This window comes from Thamnophis sirtalis, unplaced genomic scaffold (assembly GCF_051295495.1).
Source record: "Thamnophis sirtalis isolate CommonGarterSnake01/CBP01778 unplaced genomic scaffold, rThaSir2_p1.2 scaffold_4, whole genome shotgun sequence".
NCBI classification, from domain to species: Eukaryota; Metazoa; Chordata; class Lepidosauria; order Squamata; family Natricidae; genus Thamnophis; species Thamnophis sirtalis.
The window spans coordinates 83,619,184-83,643,345 of NW_028261384.1; the positions used below are offsets into that span (position 1 = coordinate 83,619,184).

Consider the following 24,162-nt stretch of genomic DNA (forward strand, 5'->3'; position numbering starts at 1 on the left):
ATTAGTCTTACTTCTCTTCTCTATTTCACTCATTTGAACATTCCATACTATTCTCAGAATGGACTCTTTGGACATTACTTGTAACTGTATATTTAGGCCTTTAAAATTAAAAAAAGAAAATAATTAATATGTGTGACATCCTGATTTGAAGGTTTTCACAAAGAGAAGGAAAAGGAAATATTTACATCTTGATTGGTCATCTCCCAGTAGGGTCTCTCTCCATAGGACACTACTTCCCACATCACAATCCCATAGCTCCAGACATCACTAGCAGACGTAAATTTGCGGAAAGCTATAGCTTCAGGAGCTGTCCATCGGATTGGGATTTTCCCTCCCTAGAAATAATATATATATATTATATTTAATTAGGTTCAAATAATTCAGTTAAGTTTTCTTGATGTGTCAACAATTTTCTAGAGAAAATGAGTAGACAAGCATTTTCTAAAGTTTGGAAGATCTCCTTCTACATTATTACATCCTTTGCATACCTTCAGATATATTAATTGTGGTAGTAAAGGCCTACCGTATTTTTTTGGAGTATAAGATGCACCTTTTTGCCTCAGAAAAGAGGCTGAAAATCTGGGTGTGTCTTATACACTGAATACCATATTTTCTGCCTCCTGAAGCCCCGCTTCTTCATCAAAATGGCCGCGCATCGCCTTATGGAGGCTTTTAGAGAGCTCCTGGGGGCTGGGGAGGGCAGAAATGAGTGAAAAACAGCCAATTTTCTGCCCCTCCAGCCCCTAGCAGCACTCTATAAGCTTCCTAAAGGCTATGCATGCAATTTTTTTGGACAAAAACCGGGCTGTTTTTTGCTCATTTTTGCCCCCCCCCATCCCCCTAGGAGCACTCTGCAAGCCCCTCAAAGGTTATTCATGGCTTTAAAAAAACGGGCTCATTTTCGCAAAAAATAGGCCATTTTGGGGAGGTTTGCACAGTGCAAAAACTTTTTTTTTCTTTCAGAACGCTCTTTAGAGTGATTGATGAGAATTATATTGATCAAGTACTGTGCCAGCAGAAACAAAGTCTTAGGTGCTGCAGATTGTCAGCAATTTCCTTCTCCAGCACATGGATTAATAAACCTGGAAACCTCCCCCCCTCTCTCCACACACACACACACACACACCACACACACACACACACGTACCTACCTACTTTCTCTCTCTCTTTCTCTACATACCTACCCACCTACTCTCTCTCTCCCTACCTATCTACTGTATTTCTCTCTCTCTACCCCTCTACCTACCTACTCTCTCTCTCCCTACCTATCTACTGTATTTCTCTCTCTCTCTATTTCTCTCTCTCTACCTCTCTACCTACCTACTCTCTTTCTACCTACCTATCTACTGTATTTCTCCCATCTACCTAACTACTCACTCTTCCTTACCTACCTACTGTATTTCTCTCTCTTGCTCTCTATCCCTCTATCTACCTACCTACTTTTTTAAAAAAAAATGCCTCTTTAAAACCTTGGTGTGTCTTATACTCTGAAAAATACGGTTTTTGAATTTAATTTGTATAACAAGATGCAGTTGGGTCATAATAGTTGGTGAAGGAAAATACAAACAAGCATGCAGTCAACACAGTTCCCGGGTTGTTACATTTAAAAAATACACACAAAACATCTCATATCACAGACTTGAGGTCAAAGTGTACCATGGGCCTGCAAACAAAATCTGTCATGATATCCAAATTCTGAATTCAAATTGTAAGGAAAAAAGGATATGTTAAAGTTCAAGCTCATAATTATTTCTGTGTATGCTCAGTCTAGAAAGAAATATTGGCACATAATTCAACTATTGTTTAATAAGACATGATAAAAATAGGAAAATATTAACAAATGGCTGCTCTCAGTGAGAACATAAATCATGGCTGAGAATTTATTTACTGACATTCATTGATGAGATGGTATCAGATACAGTACTGGGACATCACCCTATTGTTCCTATTCTAAGTGGATTTTTTTTTAACCTTTAAATTTTAAGTAGCATTAGACCTTAATCAGTCTCATTCATAGACAGCAATTGATAAGTTTGTGCATTGAAAGACAATTTATTTAGCATATAGTATTCAATGCACTAAATAGAATATATGGATAACTAGTAAAATATATAAAAGGAACACATGATACTGTGGTACATGTATGATGAAAATATATAGTCAATTTTGTAACGTATATGGAATTCAAGAAGTTATATACAAATTACAGGTCACATTTTGAAATACATTGGTCCTCCAACTAACAAACACTGTACTTAATTGGATAAATAGTGTAGATATTAATATATAAGAGACAATGCTCAGCATAAAGGTCTATAGAATCATATCTATATATTATGATTGCTAGAAGGCATGATAGAAAGACAGGCAATAGTTTATATGGGCGCTAATTAATGCAAATTACTCACGCAATGGAGCTATTCTTGTTGTGAAGATTTTACAAAACCTAATATGTTCTTGCTGATCTATATTTTGTTTCTGTATTTATCCTAGAATATACTTCTGTTTGACAAAGCTATGAGATTGGTTGTTGGTAGCTCTGATTCAGGACCATTCTCCAAACTTTAGAGCAACCAACACCTACACAAATTGACTGAAGTATTCCCCAAGTTAGTCGCCCTACTTTGCTTCTGCAATAAATAAATACATGTTCACAAGAAACTTACTCTTGTTGTGTAAGCAGCTTCAGGATCATCTTCAAGAATTCGAGAAAGTCCAAAATCTGACACTTTACACATTAAATTACTATTGATTAGGATATTTCTGGCAGCCAAGTCTCTATGTACATATCCCATGTCAGACAAATACTTCATCCCAGATGCTATTCCTCGGAGCATACCAACCAATTGAATTACAGTAAAGTGTCCATCATTCTTCTGTAAAAAGTACAGAATTACAAGTAGAGAATATAAAAGCAAAGTTTAATTTACTATAAATAACCAGGAAGTTTTGAAGTAAATATGTGAATGAGAAAAATCCTGTACTGCTATGTTCCATAATAAATATGTTGAAATTTAAAACTGTTCAAGATTGCTTTTACTAAATTAAACAACTCCCGTGGAGTTCTGTTTCCACCGGCACTTCAGAACTAGGTTCCATATTGTGAACCAGCATTGTCAATAACAGGCTTGAAAACTGAGACTGCAATTAAAGAAAATAATTGATAAAAAAGACAATTAACTCTGACTGAATGACTGCTAATGATTGTTAGATGCCAATATCATGTAGTCATAAACATTTTCTGTACTATAGCACTTCAGTTTCTTCCCTTATATATGTCAACATACTATATAGAACTGGGATGGCAAACCTATGGCATGCGTGCCACAGGTGGCACATGGAGCCATTTGTCAGGGAGCGCAAGGCGTTGCCCTATCAGCTGGCCAGCACGCATGGACGCACTGGCCAGCTGACTTCAGCCTTTTTTAAAGGCATTTTTTGCCCTCCCCAGGCTCCAGAGGCTTTATAGGAGCCTGGGGAGGGCGAAAAGAGCCTTCCCGCCCACCCCCAAGACCCTCCGGAGGCTTCAAAAGCTTTCCTGAAGGAGGGGCGGGGGAGGCTGTTTTTGCCCTCCCCAGACTTCTATAAAGCCTCTGGTGCCTGGGGTGGGTGAAAAAAGCATGCAAAAGGGGGGGAGCACCTCTCATGTACAAATGCACACAGGGGGTAGTCGCACGTTGCATTATGAGTGTGGCATGACTATGCATGACCCCCCCCCCCCTGCGCTCCCCTCTTATGGCACGCGAGCCAAAAAAAGTTTCACCATCGCTGGTATAGAAGATATTACTGAATGTAAAAAACCAGGGCTATCACTGGGGGAAAAAAAACATCTTAGAAGGCAATACTGAATTACTCAATTGCTAAGAAAACTGCATAATGATCACATCCACAAAATCAGTAGGATTTGAGGTTAACCTGAAAAATATTTTTGTTTAAGAAACCACATTTCTTCAGAAATAAGAATTGTGAAATGGGAGATTAATACCTGACATGCATATACATTTAAAGCTCACCTTTAAAAATGTATCCAAGGATCCATTTTCCATATATTCAGTTACAATCATGACTGGTTTACCTGGATAAAGTAGATTAAAAGCCCATCATCTATAGCTACTGGATGGCAAAAACTCACAGAACTATAATACAGGCAGTCCCTGTATTATCAATTGAAATGGTTAGAAATCAGGATGGCCATTAAGTTAACTTTCTCACTTAATAACCCCCTATCCCTGCTCTCCACACTATAATCATTAAATAAATGTGTGGTTCATGAAGTGGAACACTGGATGCCTCAGGAATGGAGATTCCCTTGTAAACCTGGTGTAGGCACAAGTACACCTGGCCTCCCGGGCTCTTCCTCATCTCTCTGAGATACTCCATGCTCCTCCCTCTTCCCATTCCTTGAGGTCCTCACAGGACACATTTTGAAGATGTCCAGAATTCAGGAGGTTGGGATAGGGAAGGAGAATAGGCTGTTCCATTGCTGGGCCACATGGCACAATCCCACAAGCAAACTGAGAGCTTTACCAGCGTTATTTTTCACTCTGTTTTTTCCCCCCTTGCTAATGTTAGTCATAGTTCTATCAGTGTTAGCTTCACTAGTGTTAGTGAAGTTAGAAAAAAAAGAGGCTATGTTAAGGCTATTCTTAGGTAAGGTGACCAGATTTTCAGATTGGTAAAGAGGGACACCATTGACCGGGGGCAGGGGCTTGATTAAAAATGTTATATTTTGTCAAAAGATCACACAAGGCGATTATATGACTCCAGGACACTGAAAGCATCATAAATATGAATCTGTTGCCAAACATCAAAATTTTGATCACGTGACCATGAGGATGCTTCAATGGTCGTTAAGTGTGAAAAATGGTCGCTAAGTGTGAAAAATGGTCATCAGTCCCTTTTTTCAATGCCATTGTAACTTTGGTCACTAAATGAACTGTTTGAAAGCTAAAGCTAGCTTGCATTACGCTAGCTTACATTTTCAAGAGAGAGAAGCTAAACTCCTTATTAGAATTGAAATAGAAATGAGTAGAGTAGAGTAGAGTACAGTAGAGTAGAGTAGAATAGAATAGTTTATTAGCCAAGTGTGATTGGACACACAAGGAATTTGTCTTCGGTGTACATAAAAAAAATAGAATACATTCATCAAGAATCATAAGCTACAACACTTAGTGATAGTCTCTCTCTCTCTCTCTCTCTCTCTCTCTCTCTCTCTCTCTCTCTCCTTCTCTGGATTCAATGGGGTTCAGAAAATCCCCCCTCCCCACACACTCCCTCTTTCTCTCTCTCTCTCTCTTCCCTCCTCTGGATTCAATGGGGTTTAGGAAATCCTCCCTCCTCACACACTCCCTCTTTCTCTCTCTCTCTGTCTCTCTTTCCTCTGGATTCAATGGGTTTTAGGAAATCCCCCCTCCTCACACACTCCCTCTTTCTCTCTCTCTTCCCTCCTCTGGATTCAATCGGGTTTAGGAAATCCCCCCTCCTCACACACTCCCTCTTTCTCTCTCTCTTCCCTCCTCTGGATTCAATGGGGTTTAGGAAATCCCCCCTCCTCACACACTCCCTCTCTCTCTCTCTCTTCCCTCCTCTGGAGTCAATGGGGTTTAGGAAATCCCCCCTCCTCACACACTCCTTCAGCCTCTTTCTCCCCTCTTTCTGGATTTGCTCCAAAGTTTTTAAAATTACCTCTTCTGTAGAGACCAGGTTATCAGCCACGTGAGACACATGCTGTGTTTCTATCAGTAATCCCCTCCTCAAACAACAACACAGAGAAGCAGCAGTCCAAGGCGGGGGAGGGGAGGGGCTGAGCTTGGACAGCCTTGGAGGCAGCTGCTAGCTAGCTCCGAGAGAGGAAGAGAGAGGGAGGCAGGGAGGGGCTGCTCAAAGCAACAGAAAAAGAAAAAATCTGTGAGGGAAGTCCGCAGTCTCCACATGGAGTAAGTCTTCTCCTCCCTCAGCCATTGGCAACAGCTCCCAGGGACGCACGGGTGGGAATGAGCTCGTCTCGAAGAAGAATATACACTCCCAGTTGCTAGGAGAGCCTCGGAGGCTGGAGGCTTTTTCGCAACTTTAAAAAAAATCGGGAGTTTTTAAAAAAAAAACAGGATGCAGGAAAAATTGTGAAATAGCGTGACTATCCCGCCAAAAGCAGGCCATCTGGTCACCTTATTCTTAGGTCTACAAGCTTTAGCTTTGCGGGCATAACACAAGCAAAGCTAATGATGGCAAAGCTATGGCTAGCATTAGCAAGGAAAAGAAACCTTGAGAACTGTGCCAGCATTATTTTTAGCTAAGAAAACGATGTTTGCTTGTGCTTGTGCCATGTGACTCAGCAAAAGAACATCCTGTTCCTCTTCCCCTATCCTGATTTCCTAGGCTCTGGAGACTTTGAAAGTTATATGAGTTATTGTTGACTAAGGCAGGACCCCATGAGTTGACAAAGCAGGCAGGGGAGGATAGGAAGCATAGGCAGGGAGTGCATTGAATGCCCTATAGTCATTCGTAAACTTGAATGACCCTGTGGGCACTATAGTAGCTGTAATTTAAAACTGAGCCATAAATATTTTAGGGGATGTCTGCTGTAATTTCAAATGTTCACTAAATGATCCATCCTAAGTAAAGGACTATCTGTATGTATAAAAATATACTTGCAAACATATGTATGACACCCATACTCATTTGGAAAGTGTAATTTGCTGCTATTTCCTAATGACATTTTTTTTTCAATCCACATTTATCCCACTATAACAATAAATCCCTGACTTACCAGATTTTAGTTTTATTCGGTTTTGGCTACAATAGACAAAATTTGCTTATGTAGCAAATGCTTCGGTGCAATTGTAAAGTCTCACTTATCATTTATGCATGCAAAAATATATAAAACAAGCCACGCATAAAATTCCATTTAATTTAACTGACATTCTATTAAAACCTATTTTCCCCATTTGCCTAATAAATTGATGGTTTAAATGGTTGTATCTAAACTGTCCATTTTAACTCACACCTGCAAATACTTTTTTGTAATTCATATATTTACTAATAGACGAGTTAATACGAAAACATCACATTCTCTCTCTATAAGTACAATAAGTAATAAAAAGTAATTTGAAATGTATATACCCACAACATTTTAGAAACAAAAGATATCAAAATTTCTTCACAAAAAGAAAAATAAATGTTCATGTACGCATGTACGCAATCAATGCAACCAATAATGCACATTGAGATGTCATATTCTGCCTTTAAAGTAACATTTCTGTCACTTTAGTATATATAACATTAAAAAGCACTTGAGGTGATTGTAATTAAAAAATAGCACATAGAAAGAAGGAATGAAGTTTGAAATGGGCTTTATACATTCTCAATCTGCTCAGTTCAAAGAACTGCTGAATTACCTTCCAGGAGTCAATCCACACAATTTCATTGTTAGCAATTTATGTCAGACCTAAGTATGCTACTTTTGACCTCGATCTGTAGTTCCAATAGTTGCCACCACCACCACTACATGCAGTCATGTGACTGCTTTTTGGGTTCTTGGCAACTGTACTGCATTTATGGTCGTTTGTAGCGTGCTGTAATCAGGTGACCATGTGTTATGACTTTTTACTGAAAATTGTCATTTACATCATTTTCTAGCAAAAAAGTCCCATAGTGAACAATGGGTTCACATAATGGCTGCCACAAAAAAGACTGAAAAATCTGCAATAGTCACATGATGACCCACTTAATAATTATCAGGACTTATGGCTATAATTGCAGGTTCAATTATAGTAAGTCAAAGACTATCTATATTAAAATTGTGTAGGTCTAGGACATTACAAGTTTAAATAACTATCTGATGAAATTTATAAGCAATACCTTTTTCCATATTTTTAGAATAATTTACAAAAGTGCTTTAGAATATGAAACATCTGCCTGCAGCTTTTAAAAACATTTGCATCTTTCCTGGGATTTCACAGATGTCCTTTTTTGCTGTCATTTTATTCTAGGAAATTATATGATTATCTTTGCATCTCCACACAGACAATGAAATCCTTTGGAATCAAGATTGAGCTCCTTGCCAACAAGAACAAATATCTTTTTCTAATCTTATTTGGTTAATATTTTTGACCATACAACTCTAATGATAATTATCTCCAATTACTACATGTAACCATTGTTTAGTTTGGCAAGAATAACTGATCTATCAATATTATTTGTGCTCTCAAGATTCTTTGCTTTTTCCAAATTTTGATTTATGACTGTGGGTTAGATAAAATTTTTTACCGGTTTTTCATCTCATCCTCACACTCCTGTTTAGTTGCTTTGGCTGGAAGCCAGCTTCTTGTGCAGCCATGTTGCCATGCTGCCGCCCCTACTTTGATTCAGAGGACAATCTCTGACCTGCGAGAAACCTGTTGCCTCTCCATAGGTCTGATGCCCCCCCCCCCTCCAGGAGGGGTCTGATCTAAAAAGATCTCAGAATTGGTTTGTCAGACAGGGTTCATGTGATACTCTACAGAGCTCACATCCCCCACGTCTGTCCAGCTGGAGAACTTCCGGTTGACTTCATTTTCACAACTATCTTAAAAGGATTCAGTTGAACCACATGCTGTTAGAAATGGGAGGTTCAAGATGAATTTTGTTTTTAGCAGCCACCACCAAGTATTTATTAGGTTGTTTAATTCACCACCAGACCCTTATTATGAAGTCAAGGTTACAAATTTCTGCTATTTCTACTTGCTTTCCTATTGAAATTCAGATTTTCTAGAAAATTTTCAATCAGTGAAAAAGACAGATTAACAGATCAACACAGTTGGAAGGGACCTTGCAGGTCATCTAGTCCAACCCCCTGCCCAAGCAAGAGACCCACACCATTTCTGACAAATGGCAGTACAATCTCTTCTTGAAAGTCTCCAGTGATGAAGCTCTCTCAACTTCCAAAGGCAAGCTGTTCCATTGGTTGATTGTTCTCACTGTCAGAAAAGTTATTCTTATTTTTAGGTTGAATCCCTCCTTGATTCGTTTTCATCCATTTGTGATTACTAAACACATTGTGCTGAAGCTCATATTTCTTAAGGCCAACATTGTAACCTGACATAGCATGTACCTCTGCTGCTGTATGATATCATTGGATGTAAGATTAAGACCAGGAAAATATTCAGTGCAATGTATAAGAATCTAAGGGAAGTTATATAATATGTTAAGAAAAACATCATATTGTGTGTTTTTTGGAGGCAATATTATATTTCTTACAATTTCTTATTTCTTTCCATCCTAAGCTTTCTGTTTAAGAACAGAGAAGGAGGCTGCTATTTGGATAAAAAACAGAACACTCCCTGGCCAGATCCTAACCTAAAAATAAAGGAGGGAGGAATGCATGCATGGATTAGTCTTTGCATAAAAAAACCAATATTTTATTCTGACTTCCAAGTCAGTTTGATTATCCTCAAGCAATACAATATGAATAATGCTTGAGAAGACATAATGAATGATTCAATGACTTACTAACTTGTTCATTATAGATATTACAGTTAGATATAGTAACATTATTGGAATTTAATGCCATCAAGATATTACTTTATATAGTTTGTAAAGCAAAGATAATGAAACATTCATTAGCATTAGGTACATACTCTTTGTTACCACGCCTTCCAGGTGTATAATGTTGGCATGATCAAACTGCCCCATTATGCTTGCTTCTCCCAAGAAATCCCGCCTTTGTTTCTCAGTGTAGCCCACTTTCAGGGTTTTAATGGCCACTGGCAACTCACATTTCCCAGGAAGTTTCATGCGCCCACTGCATACTTCACCAAATTCACCTACAAAAAAATCGCCCCTCAATTAAAAGAATTAAAACTAAAATGTGATAATGCCTGATGACTTTTGCACATAAATCTAAAATATTTATTAATATTTCAGGATTTTTTTTCAAAGAGAAGGACTGATACTCATTGACTGCATTTTTATTCCAAGTCAACCATAATTTTTGAAGATGACTGAGCTCCAAGAAACGATCCAAGTTATCCAAGGAACTTTGTCATTAAATGAAGACTTGAGTCAGATTTCTATTTATGAATAGGAACACTATTGCTCCTGACAGATGATCACATTTTTATTTTATTTTAAATTAATATTGTTTAATCATCATCATACATAAAGCTCTTTAGTGAATCATTTTATCTACAGGAAACTTAATTTTGCTTTCATAAATAATTTTACTAGTGACGGATATAAAATATAATTTATTTTCAATTCATTTATTGGAAATCTATTTGCATTGAATATTTGTTAATGCAGTCCAACAATCATCCTAATACATGTAAAGAGAGATGAACAGCAATTAGATTTTCTTACCAGCTCCAATAACTCTCTCAATTGATATGTATGACACTTCTATTTCTTTGGCAAATTCATGAACAGCTTGATTAGGGTCTTCATAGGTATGTGGATCAATATAGGTCTTTACTCCTGGTAGTTTAACTGTGTATAAAATTACTTATTACATTTTTCTTTACAATATGCAAGGAAATTAAAATGAAACAGTAACTTTCAAAAGCATAATATATGAGTATTTCATATCACTGTCAGAAAGGAATATTTCTGAGTACCACCACAAACCCATTACTTAAAAAAAACAGATGGTCTAAAAAATTTAATCAATAATTTAAGTCAATTGAGTTTAAAGCGAATTAGATGACTGAAATATATTACAATTAATTAGGCCATTCTATTTTATTAGGGAATGTTTTTCATAAAAACTACAGGTATCAGGTTGTACTTAAGAAAAACATTTGTTTTCTCCTCCTTTTTTATTTATAGAGGGACCTATTGACTTTGGAGATAAACCCTACTATACTTCTTGATTCAGAAATTGGTTATTAGTCTTCCATGTACTGAAAAAAATCTGTAATACATTAACATATATTTCAAATATATATTTCAGTAATAACTTAAATTGTAATAAATTATAAATTGATATCAAGCCATAAATTGGAATTATTATTTGCAGTATATCTGTAATAATAGAAATAAATCTACTTATTAGATACTTACCGTATTTCCCCGAAAATACGACAGGGTCTTATTTTCTTTTTACTTACAAAATATGGTCTTGGGGCTTATTATAGGAGAGAGCTTATTGTTTTGTCATTGCCGGGCAGTTGCTCCCTTGTGAACTGGCTCCCGAAGAGCCAGGCACAGCCTCAGGGGCAAAGCAGCCATGAAGTGACCAAGCTCACGAGCAACCCCCCGGCAAACCCACTCTCCAGCCGGGCAGAGCACCATTCACTGACCTAGGGGGTATCCCTAAGGCTCCAAGACATGTGGTGCTCTGCTCGCTCCCCAGCTCCCACAGTTTGGCACATTAGGGATACCCCTTAGGTCAGTGCATGGAGCTCTGCCTGGCTGGAGAAGGGGGCTGCACAAGCGCCTGTTCCGCCCCAAGCAGGCATGCCTCCTAGCCTCAACATGTCTGGGCCCAGCTCTCCTTGCAGCAGCAGCAGCTGCCACCACGCTCCAAGCATAAAGTCTTCTCTGTTTCCAAACTCCAAAACTCGGCTGCCGAGTCTTCCAGCAGCAGCCACTCTAGGAGTGTGCTCTATGGTTGTGGGCTGGCTGCTAGAAGACTCTCTGTCCGCTTACAGGGAGTTCCAGCAGCCAGCCCACAACCATAGAGCGCACTCCTAGAATGGCCGCTGCTGGAAGACTCGGCAGCCGAGTTTTGGAGTTTGGAACCGGAGAAGACGTTATGCTTGGAGTGCCACGGCGGCTGCTGCAGGGATAGCTGGGCCCGGACATGTTGAGGCTAGAAGGCATGCCTGCTGGGGGCGGAACAGGCACTCATGCAACCCCCTTCTCCAGCCAGGCAGAGCTCCATGCACTGACCTAGGGGGTATCCCTAATGTGCCAAGCCGCAGGAGTTGGGGAGCAGGCAGAGCGCCACATGGCTTGATGCTTTAGGGATACCCCCTAGGTCAGTGAATAGTGCTCTGCCGGCTGGAGAAGGGGGTTGCACATCAGCGTGGTCACCTCATAGCTGCTTCACCCCTGAGCTGTGCCTGGCTCTTCGGTAGCCAGTTTGTAAGGGAACAGCCGCCAGGCAACTCCCCCCTCGGCCAGGCAGAATGCCACTCCCCAACCTAGCGGTATCCCGAAGGCACCAAGCAATGTGAGCGCCTTTCTCTCCCGGCTCCTGTGGCTTGGCACCTTCAGGATACCGCTATGTCGGTGAGCGGTGCTCTGCCTCGCCGTGGGGGAGGGGTGTCCAGGGGGTTTATTTTCAGGGGTGGGCTTATATTTTTGCCCACATGAAAAATGTGGCAAGGCTTTAGTTTCAGGACAGATCGTATTTTCGGGGAAACACGGTAGGTAATGGGACAGATTTTTATCAGCAGTTCAGTATTTTTTGTACCCATTTGAGAAAGACAAACAATACAGAAAAAAGAACCCAACAAATCAAACACACCAGGAGTTCTGAAGAATGGGGATATGATGCTGGTTCTCTCTCCATTCCTACACTGGAGCATGTGAAGCAGAGATTTACTATACTGGATGCTCAGGATATCTATTCTTCTGCCATCTCCATAAATTGTGTCACATAAATATTAAGCTGTATACTGTGCATTGTAAAGACCAGCAACAAAGCAAAACAAAACAGCTTTTGCAAGATTGTTATTTAGCACACTCAATGAATTTTACTTACTATGGCCATTATGAAAGTGCATTTTTTCTTCTTCAGGATCTTGTTTAGCTTTGCTATAGCCACACCGCCTGTTATGAAAAACTTATCATTAAAAAAATGTAAGGAGAAAAAAATATACATATGTACATGCATAAATATATCTATATAGACTATAGCACAGAAATATGCCATTATTACTTTAATAAATAGAGCAGTAATGGTAGCTATGAAATGAAATGCATAGAAAGTTCACTTAAAAGTTCGTAAGAAGAGAGTTGTAGAAATTAGCACTTCAGAGTACAGTGATAAAAGTATTTCCTCACTAAAACAAAGGTTTCATTAAACTTTATATTGCAGGATCCAATCTGGGTCAGTCACCGGGACCAGATGTTTTGTCTTCCGAGCTTTTGCACTAGTGCTGGAGTCCATTTTCAGGGAACTTCTCTGTAGCAAAGTGTGTGCTATTCTGTGTGTGGTATTTATTTATATGGTGCCTGTTGTATGTGGCTTTTTAGATGCTGATGGGAGTGTGTTGAACATTACATTGTCATAGATCTGGCTGGCCAGGAAACATGTTCTAAAGTGTCTGGCTAGATAAAAGTTGGAGGGACAGAGAAGGATTGAAAGGTACAAGAATATTTTTTTTTCTTCTTACCTTCCGCTGAGAAGGAAACCAATTACAATAGCCAAAAGAATCACTCCCACAGTAACAGATACAGCAATTATAGGGATCTGACGCTGATCGCTAGATGCAACTACTGCTGAGAGGAGAAACAAAAAGGGATATGATGATTAGAATTGCTGCCAAGACTCAGAGGGGCTTCAACTTAGAAGCTAATGGAGAAAGATTCAACTCCAGATTCTTTAATATAGACTTAAAGAAAATATGATGATCAAACACAGCCCTGTACTCCTGGGAGAACATGTAGCTACTTTAAGGAGTTTTTAATAGGGCAGATATATAAGCATTCTCACACATTACAAAGAATGCTTTGTCTATCAAATTAAAAGCACTTACAACTCCAATATTTAGTTATTAATATTTAATTCTGTTTATCTGTTATACAGATCATCCACAAATTTAATTCCAAGTTATTTACAACTGAAGTTACAACTGCACTGAAAAAATAGCCTACGACTAGTCTTGATCTTATGTCTGTAATAGCGTCCCCATAACCATGTGATTAAAATTTGGGCATTTGGTAACTGACATGTATTTATAATGTTTGCAGTATCCTGGGATCATGTGATTGCCACTTGCGATCTTCTCAGCTGGCTTCCAATAAGGAAAGTCAATAAGGGAAGTCAAGTTCATTTAACAACTTCAGTGATTTGCTTAACAACCATGATAAAAAAAGATAATAAAATCAGGTGAAACTCACTTAATAACTAAATAACTGCTTTGCAGTAGAAATTCTGGGCTTAGTTGTGGTTAGTCAAGGACGGCCTGTATTGAGTTTATTGACAGCACTGAACTTGTGAAAGATATTGTGATGACATTTCATTATATTTTTTCCTTTTGAGTCTCAAATGAGACTGAATGGAAAACTCGCCAATTTGAAAAAAAACCTTTTCCAAAAAATCAGCTGAAATCATTTCTCAGTCTCGTCCTCAGATGTATTGATTTATAATTCCTACAATACCCAACCATCCAAGTAGACACTATATTTCAATGCATCTGACAATATGAGTCTGGGAAGATTTTTCTCTTGAAGTGTATAATTATTTTCTAGATTTAGTGATATGTACAATACTAGATTATGCCACATTCCAAAAAGTAGAAAGGGCAAGACAAAAACTACATGCTACTTAATGTAATGTTAATATAAATATGGTTATACCCAGGATATTTAATTGTGTTTCAAAATTCTATCACTATAAGATGTACAAGATGGCATGGAAGATTCATAGCACATTGAATGCAAGAGTATATGAAGAATCCCAGGTTGCTCAACCCTAATTTAGGGTACAGTTAATATATAGGGAATTAATCCCTGAAACTTCAAAATCTGAAATAATTTCAAAAGTTTCAAATACATTTAGATCTGTTTTCTTCACTTATATAGTAAATCAAGATAGGATATTGTTAGTATTTGGATAGAAAATCACCAGGAAATATTTTAGCTGTAGGTTATAGCATTTAAAAAAATTCTGAAGAAGACAACTGCAAACTGCTTCCAGATCGGTACCAGGGAAATTACAGGGATGCTTCCATGAAATCAACAACTTATCTTATTTTTATTCCAATTAAGATCATCTCACAAAATGGATCTTTATGCCTCCGAAACATGAGGCAGAAAAAGAAAAGACAAAAACAGGAGAAAAAAGTTCAAGTACTAACTTCTAGTTCTAATTAGAATTAGAATTCTAATCCCAAACAGGTGTATTAGAAACACTTCAGAACAGGAAAAAGAAAATGGAGCTAGTTTCCAGAAAAGCTATTTGAGAGATCATCCACAATATTTTCTTTTGGATTTTCTTATACCATATTTTTTGGAGTATAAGACGCATCTTTTTCATCAAAAAAGAGGCTGAAAATCTGAGTGCGTCTTATACAGCATTTTTGCCTCCTGAAGCCCCACCCCTTCACCAAAATGGCTGTACATACCCTTATGGAGGCTTGCAGAGAGCTCCTGGAGGCTGGGGAGTGCAGAAATGAGCGAAAATCAGGCCGTTTTTTGCCCCCCCCCCAGCCCCAGCAGCATTCTGTAAGCCTCCATAAGGCTATGTATGCAACTTTTTTGACAAAAAGTATTTTTGTCAAATGTTTTCGTTTTTGCAAAAAACAGGCCATTTTTGCTCATTTTTGCCCCCCCTCTGCAAGCCCCCCCCCAAGGCTATTCATGCCTTGTTTTGAAAAGAAAAAGGGCCAGTTTTCATGAAAAATGGGCCATTGGGGGAGGTTTGCAGAGTGCAAAAACTTTTTTTTCCATTTGGAAAGCTCTTTTAATTGATTGAGGAGAATTACATTGATCAAGTGCTGTGCCAGCAGAAACACCTACCCATCTACTGTATCTCTCTCTCTCTCTCTCTCTCTCTCTCTCTCTCTCTCTCTCTCTCTCTCTCTCTCTCTCTCTCTCTCTCTCTCCATCTACCTACCTACCTATCTCTCTCTCCCTACCTACCATATATATGTATGTATATATGTATGTATGTATGTATGTATGTGTATGCGTGTATGTATATATATATGTGTGTGTGTGTTATATTTGTGCTGATAAATAAATAAAGGGAGACTAGTATAGATCTATTTCAAGCTATTTAGCTCTCATCAGCTAGCCATATCCTTACTGGGATTCGAACCTGTGCTATATTTGGGGCATACCAGGGGTTGTGACACTATACACACACACACACACACACACACACACACACACATCCTATCTATCTATCTATCTATCTATCTATCTATCTATCTATCTATCTATCTATCTTCTATCTATCTATCTGCTGGTCTTGTTGTATTCGGGTCTTTTCCTGTGAAAGATTGAGATTGTCTTGACAACGTTTCGACAAGGTCTCACTCACCATCTTTAGGCTGGGTTTTGGGCTTAAAGCCTGGTCGGAGCTGCTGTCTTTCTATAAATCTTGGTGGGGGGGTGGAGGTGGAGTGCTGACGTTGTTTCAGTAAGTGGAATGATTGGTTGTGTGGTTGTATCATGATTGGTAGATTGGAGCTGATTGGTGCTGGCTGTGTGTCCATTGTTGTTTCGTGTTGTAACAGCCTGGGTGGTGGGTGGAGTTCGTTTGTTGATTAGAGCTGGTTTCCAGATGTCTGGTAGGCGGGAGATATCTTCACATTTATTCATATTGTGGGGGTGTTTCTCTATTTGATAGCTTCCATAATTATTCTCTTGTTGAAGTGTTCAATTTTGGAGATTAACCTGGTTCCTTCAAAATTAATTTCATGTTCTGTAGCTTTAAGGTGCTGGAAAACGGAGGAAGTTTTTTTTAAAAATTTTTCTTACTGCGTTCTGCGATGCGTGCATTTATTCTCCTGTTCGTTTGTCCTATGTATGTTGCAGGGCAGATTTTGCATGGTATTTCGTAGACTCTTTGGTTTTCTAGCCGGATTTTGTCTTTGGGGTTTCTTAAAATGTTGGCTATTTTTTTGGTCAGTGTTGAAGGCTGTCTTGATATTGTGTTTGTGGAGAATTTTGCTGATTTTATTTGTGGTGCCTTTGATGTAAGGGAGGAGGGCCATGCCGTTGTCCTGTTCTGTGTCTCGTTTTTTGGGGGAGTCTCCCTTTCGATTACATTGGTAATTGTTTTTCTTTGGAATCCATTGGAGATACGTTTGTGAGAGTGTCTAATTCCATTTTCAGATGGTTTTTGTCGGATAGGCGTTTGGTTCTGGAGATGAGGGTCTTGGCTACAGAGTTGATCTGTTCAGGGTGGTGATGTGATTGTGCGTTTAAGTAGCGGTTGGTGTGTGTTTTTTTCAGATAGATGGTGTGTCCTAAGGAGACATTGGGTTTTTTTATAGATTAGGATGTCCAGAAAGGAAAGTTGGTTATTTGCTTCTATTTCCATGGTGAATTGAATTTTGGGGTGTAGGCTGTTGAGATGTGTGAGGAAGTTGTCCAGTTTTTCTTTCCTGTGTGGCCAAATCACGAAAGTGTCATCAACATATCTAAGTCAGAGTTTGGGTTTATGTTCAGATTTATCTAAGGCGTTAGTTTCAAAATGTTCCACGTATAAGTTTGCGATGATGGGTAAGAGGGATGATCCCATGGGTGCTCCTTCTATCTGTTTGTCCATTATGGATAAAGTATGTGTTGGTTAGGCAGTGGTTGGTCAGGTCCAGGATGTGTTTAGGGGGGTTGTGTTGGTTCTGGGTAGCTGTCAAGGCTTTTATAGGCACTTGGGTGAAGAGGGATATGACATCGAAACTCACGAGTAGGTTGCTGGTTTGTAGGTTTTGTTTCTTTATTGTTTCTATGAAGTGGAGTGAGTTTTATACGTGTGAGGTGATGGATTCTGTGTAGGGTTGGAGTTGTTTGGCGAGGAATTTGGCAAGATTCTGTAGAGGTGAACCTATGGAATTGACTATGGGTCTGAGTGGTGTTCCTTCTTTGTATATCTTGGGGAGGCCATAGAGTGTGGGGCATCTGGAAGATTTCTCTCTGAGGATGACTCTTTGCTGGATCTCTTCACTGATGGGAGAGGCTTTTATTTTGGATTTGGTGGCTTTTTCCAAGTAGGTGATGGGATCTGTGTTTAGAGGTTTGTAAGCGGGGTCTTGGAGTAGGTTGGATAGTTTGGCTTGGTAGATCCAAGTGTAATTTGCAAATGGATGACTTCCCCTTCTATTTTCTCATCTAAGTCATTTATGAAGATATTGAAAAGTACTGGGCCTAAGACGTAACCTTATTGTACCGCACTGCTTAATTCCCTCCATGTAGATATAGTACCATTAAGGGCTACTCATTGAGTATATATCTCAGCCAGTTAAAAATCTATCTGGTGATGATGCTGTCTATCTCACAATTTTCTAGTTTATCAAGAAATAGTTTGTGGTCTACTTTCTTGAATGCGTTACTGAAATCTAAGACTACTATATCCAGAGCATTTCACTGGTCTACTAATTTAGACACTTTGTCAAAGAATGAAATAATATTGGTTTGCCAAGGTCTGTTTTGAACAAACTCATGCTGGTTTCAAGTTATAACTTTGTTTCTAGATGTTCACAGATCTGTTTACTCATTTGTATATTCAATGCAACATCATTTCCATATATTCTTGTGGCCTATCATTTTTAAATCCATCTTCAGATCTGCCTCAGTTTTGTCTAGTAAAACTTGTTTCTTTTCTATAACATATTTTAGACATAGTCTATCTATAAAGGCAAATACTGTTAACTTCTGGTCCATTTCCACAAATATCAACCTGTATTCTGTATTAGTTAAAGTTAAATGTTTTTCTCCTTTAAATGTACTCTTTATGTAATCTGCTACCCTTTAGTGGCCAAAATTCAAAGTCCCATTTTAGGTTTTTTTAAAAAAGAATTAAAAATAACAGTATTTTCCCCACAGGAAGAATTTTTATAATTAATTTCAACATCTAAATTAAAATCCATTTGTACCCTTTGTGCATTTAGTTTCCAAAATAAATATTTTAATCACCCTTTTGCTCTTTACTCCCCACTCCATCCTCAATTTTTTAAAGTCTTTAAATACTGATTTACAACTTATTTTCACTAAGGATTGAAGGAAATTAATCTGGCATTTTAAAATTTGGCCATTCAAAAGGTTCCTAATAGCTGAAAACCTGTGAAGAACCAATTTCCAAATGTGATTAGTAAAGGAAGTATGCTAACCCTGTGTCCATATAGCCAGTGACTGTATTTTGGACTAAAATTGGTATCCCTCATACCCCACCAGACAAAGCTGTACTGCAATCTCCTTGTGAGGACCAACTATTTGGAGCACTTATGGACAATTCCAAGTCCTCTCTTTGTCTAGAAAGGAATCACAAAGAGTCAGTTAGCATGTGTATTGGCTCTTTATTCTGCAGTGGTCATCAGCTCCACTCTCAGCAGAGCAATTTTCAATTTGTCATCTCTTCCCTAGAAGTCAAGGAAATTAATTTTTACTTACTTTGGCAAATGTGGGTACCCGGATTTATTATATTTTATTTTTATGGTGACTAATGTTCTTATTCAGTATTTCATTTTTATTGCTAGTTGAATAACACATTAATATTATATTAATCTAATATTAATATTACTACATATATATATATATATATATATATATATATATATATATATATATATATATATATATATATATATATATATATATATATATATAACATTAATTACCTAAATATTTATTATATTAATTATAATTATTATGATAAATCAAAATATAATATAATCAGCCCAACTCACATTGCTGTGCTGCTTTGCTCACTCATAACTAACTGTGGTTTAATGAATTTATTAATATTCTCCAGCAATTCCCATCCCAAAAACTTAGAACTTTCCCAATTAAGTCCAGCCACGAGTAGGCCAAGATTAGTTCACAAAGCAATGACCCAATAGTTCACAAAGCAACTGAAAGTTGCTCAAACAAAATAACTCCATCATACAAACTTAAATCCACACACAAGAGAGCTCCTAAGGCAAGAAAAGTAGAGAGTTTCCAAGGCACAAATTAATTCCAAATATGGTGTCAATTCAGAGTGAAGCAGGAAACATGACACACTGCTAGAAAACACATTGTTCCCAGCAACGCCTCTGTCTGTCTGCTATGATAAATAGCTAGATTTCTGGTGCCTCTAGATGAGTGGGGCTTTCTCCTCTTGAGTAGTCTGGCTGATCTCCACTGCCCGTCTTTCTCTGCCCTATTGGTTTTCATATTAGGTACAGAAGGCAGTTCCTCTTTGCTTGCTCTGCTACTGTAAACTTTCTCCAGCTGAAGCCTCCTCCAAATCTCTTCATGGCAACCATTCAGAGTCATCAATCAACTCAGTTCCTGATGTTCCAGGAATGGGTTCATCCTCCCCTGAGCTCACATCTGAGGAGGAATCTGGGGAGTTGTCCAGGGGAGACATCATAATCACATAGTGCTTTTGTGGGGAAAATAGGAAGAAGATGTTCTGGCTATGCCACCTTGAGTTATTTGTAAAAATAATATAGGCAGGATACAAAGAAATCAATCACAGCTTGAATGTGGTAGAAAAATGTGAGATAGATAGCATCACCACCAGGTGAATTGGCTGGCTGACCAAACACATTCAATGTGTAGTCCTCAAGGGAACCACATTTATATGGAGAGAAGTAAGCAGTGGAATACCAAAGGTTCTATCTTAGGCCCAGTACTCCTTAATCTCTTCAACATCCTCAATCTAATAATTTAGATGAGAGGATAGAAGGGGAACTCATTAAATTTGCAGACAACACCAAGTAGCAATAGCCCACCACTTAGAAGATAGGCTGAAGATCCAGAAGGAACTTGATAGATTTGAACACTGGAACCTATCCAACAATATACAATTCAGTGGTGAGAAAAGCAACATTTTACATTTCGGCAAAAAATAAAAATAAAGCCAACTACAGAATAAGTGGTACCTGGCTCAACAGCAAGAACTATGAGAGGGATATATGTGTCATAGTAGAAAACCACAAAGATGAGTCAGTAGTGTACTGCAGCTGCCATAAAAGCCAATGCAGTGTAGCCTGCATCAAAAGAGGATTGTATCAAGTATGAACCTACTTGAAAATACTGTAAACTTTTGGTTGCCGTGATATAAAAGAATATTCAAACCAAAGAAAGAATACAGGAAGAGCAACAAAGATGTTTAGGGAACTGGAAGTAAAGCATATGATGAACAGTTGTGAGAACTGGGTGCCTAGTCTAATAAAATGAAGGATTAGAAAAATAATGGATGGAAGCTTATCAAAGAGAGCCAACCTAGAATTAAGGAGAAAGTTCCTGTCAGTGGGAACATTTAATTGTTGGAATGGCTTGCCTTCCGAAGTTGTATGTGTGCCATCACTGCAGGTTATGAAAAAGATATTGGTCAGCGATTTGTCTATAATGTAGAGAGTCTCCTGCTTGGGCAGGCAAGAACTTCAAGGTTTCTACCAACTGATTATTATGTAATTCTATTGATTCTGTAATTCTGTAAAACCAATTAAGGTAATTTTAGGAGAGGAGGCCCTGTAACAATCACTGATACCATATCACTTTCAAATTGGGTTATTGTAAATTGGTTTGTTTGGTCTGCTTTTGAAAACCATCTGGAAATTTTCGTTTGGTTCAAGATGTGATAGCTTGTTTGTTGTCACATTCTATATAGCTGGCAATATCAAAGAAGTCAGTAGAAGACAGATTTCAGGAACATAGCTTGGAAGTTAATCTGAGTAAATAGAGAATATGGAATAGTGTAAGCAAAATTTCTTGGCTTCAATTATACTGAATTAATTAAGGAGGGTTTTGAATTTATTTTGATCATATTTCTCAGCAAATGGACTGACATATTTCTTCCGATATAATCTTTCAAATGTCTCATTCCCAACTCATTTGCTGTTATTTGCATATAGTTTCAACAGAATAATATTTGAATTATAATAGTTTCTAAGTACAATTCAAAGTGTAATTTCTGATTTATAAAGAAAGAATCATAGAGCTAGAAGGGACTTGGAATGTTCTAGTCTAACCTCCTACCCATGATAGGAGATCTTACATCATTCTGGACAAATTGTTGTTCAGTCTTTTCTTGAAAATCTCCACCTGAGAGGAGGAGCTGACGTTGCGACGACACAACATGCGATCTTGGAGCATCAAGATCGCAGTCGATATTTCTGCTGCTGAATGGTCCTTTTGGACCTAAACTATCCCGTAGAGAAGGTGAAAGAGAAGAGTATGTCCTGCTGATCTCAGGGACACCACAAAGTCCCTGATTGATCCAGGAGAAGCTCTTATTTCCAATGACAGAAACACAGCCATTGAAGCTGCTGAATTTGGGTCAGCTCCAGAACAGAAAGAAAGCGAAAAGAGAGTCGAATTGGTGAGGAAATTTTATAAATAGAAAAGAGACTACCCCCCAAAAAAATCAAAGCTAAATTAAAATTGAAGACAGAAGAGAGCAAGCGGTGAAATTAAGCTACATTAAACTTAGTGTATTATCTTTTTAAAATTTTTCTTTTTATGGATGGAATTTTTGCAAATGTTCCCTATTTTTTAAACTGAATGGATTAGTTTTTCTTCTTTTACTTTTTATTCTTTTTTATACCTATGGATTAAAAAAATTTTTTTACAATGCTTGATTGGATGGTTTTCTCCTTCCATTTAAGAATTTTTTTCTTTAAGTTTGGAACATAAAGAAGATATAAAGAGGAATATAAAAAAGGCTGTAACAACAGAGGGAAAAGAAGTAACACTGCCACTTAGAGCCTGGAGGCTTGGAAACATTGTTTTTTTCTTTTTTCTCTTTTATCATTTGACACTTCAAGGCTTTTCAGCTTGTTTACTGATAGTGATAGTAGGAAGAGCACAGGTTGTTTACACAGGTGTTCTTTGGCAGTTCTATCAGCAGCTGGATTGGAGGGAAGACAAAGCCTTGACTTGAAAGATTATAATGAACTTGCTTGAAATTTAACAAAAAGCCTTGAATGCTATAGTGACAGTGTTTACAAGTTGGAAGAATGGCGCAACAGGAAAATAATTTTTAACATTGCAAATGATTATGTTTGAAATTCAAAAAAATATTAGTAGTAATAGAGAAAATTGAGAAGAGATTGGAGAATATAGAACACAAAACAGAAAAAATTGATGGAAAAATTGAGGATGTTTATCAAATGAAGAAAGTGGAGGATAGAGTTCTAAAAAATTGAAGAAAAAATGAGCAAAGAGATAAGAAAATTATGGATACTGACAGCAAACTGACTATGGTTGGAAATCGGAAGAGCAGAATATGGAAAGGGGAGATAGATGTACTGGAACTCTACCCCAGATTTCAAAGTATAGAAGAAAAAAAGAGAAAAATTGATGGAGGTAAGAAGAGAAATCTTGACAGAAGCACCAGTGATAACCAAAGACAAGCTGATGGAAGGAGCAGATGGAGGGTTTCAAGTTTTCATAAGATACAAAATGAACAAGTTGCGAAGAGAAGTCCATACAAGACTTATCAAGAAAGTGATCAGAATACTAATGCTACAAATGGCAAGAGACGTAAGACTGCACTATTACTGGAAAGATACATATTGATGTAATGAAAGCATATAATAAAAATTAAGTTAAACTTAGTTAAATTTAGAGTATTATGTATAAAATGAAGTGATAATAGTTATAGTCAAATAAATCATTAATAATGATAATAATGCATATATATATATATATATATATATATATATATATATATATATATATATATATATATATATGTTTGATAATATGAAATTTTATATAAACTACAAATGGAGATTATGAGAGGTTTAAAAGCTTTGTTATTAAATATAACCAATTTTTATTTAGAACATGTTATAAAGATGTAATGTTATTGGATGATTTTAGGAGGATCTAATGGAATGCTATTATATAATTTTACTTTAAATTTAAAATATTTAAAATATTTCATATAAAAGGATGTAAAATCAATCATAGTCAAATGAAGGTTGATGTACAATAATAGTTATATATATATATATATATATATATATATATATATATATATATATATATATATATATATGTGTGTGTGTGTGTGTGTGTGTGTGTGTGTGTGTGTGTGTGTGTGTGTGTGTGTGTGTGTTTTATGTGTGCTGATAAATAAATAAAGGATGGAAGCAGTTAGCTTCCTCCCATAATTGGGGCTTACCAGGGGTTGTGACTGACTGACTGACTGACTGACTGACTGACTGACTGACTCTCTCTCTCTCTCTCTCTCTCTCTCTCTCTCCCCTCTCTCTCTCTCTCTCATATATAATATGATTTAAAAATTTGTGATTTGATATGAATTCTAAGTGATGACTATGGAAGGGATGCACATAA

The 24,162-nt window shown here is 37.6% G+C and overlaps 1 protein-coding gene across 11 annotated transcripts in view; it reads right to left on the reverse strand.

Annotated features, from left to right (window-relative positions):
* The window catches only part of EPHA5 (EPH receptor A5), a 223,685-nt gene that overhangs the window by 16,041 nt on the left and 183,482 nt on the right, over window positions 1-24,162 (reverse strand). For 5 of the 11 annotated variants that reach the window (XM_014062024.2, XM_087713220.1, XM_087713221.1 and 2 more), the window contains 7 exons: window positions 13,317-13,422; window positions 12,683-12,750; window positions 10,336-10,461; window positions 9,615-9,800; window positions 4,014-4,075; window positions 2,667-2,876; window positions 186-335 (listed from right to left, as the gene is read on the reverse strand). In XM_014062024.2, the coding sequence (XP_013917499.2) occupies window positions 186-335; window positions 2,667-2,876; window positions 4,014-4,075; window positions 9,615-9,800; window positions 10,336-10,461; window positions 12,683-12,750; window positions 13,317-13,422 (908 nt within the window). The remainder of the gene's footprint in view (window positions 1-185; window positions 336-2,666; window positions 2,877-4,013; window positions 4,076-9,614; window positions 9,801-10,335; window positions 10,462-12,682; window positions 12,751-13,316; window positions 13,423-24,162) is intronic. The other 6 variants (XM_014062025.2, XM_014062023.2, XM_014062021.2 and 3 more) reach the window with 2 other exon arrangements.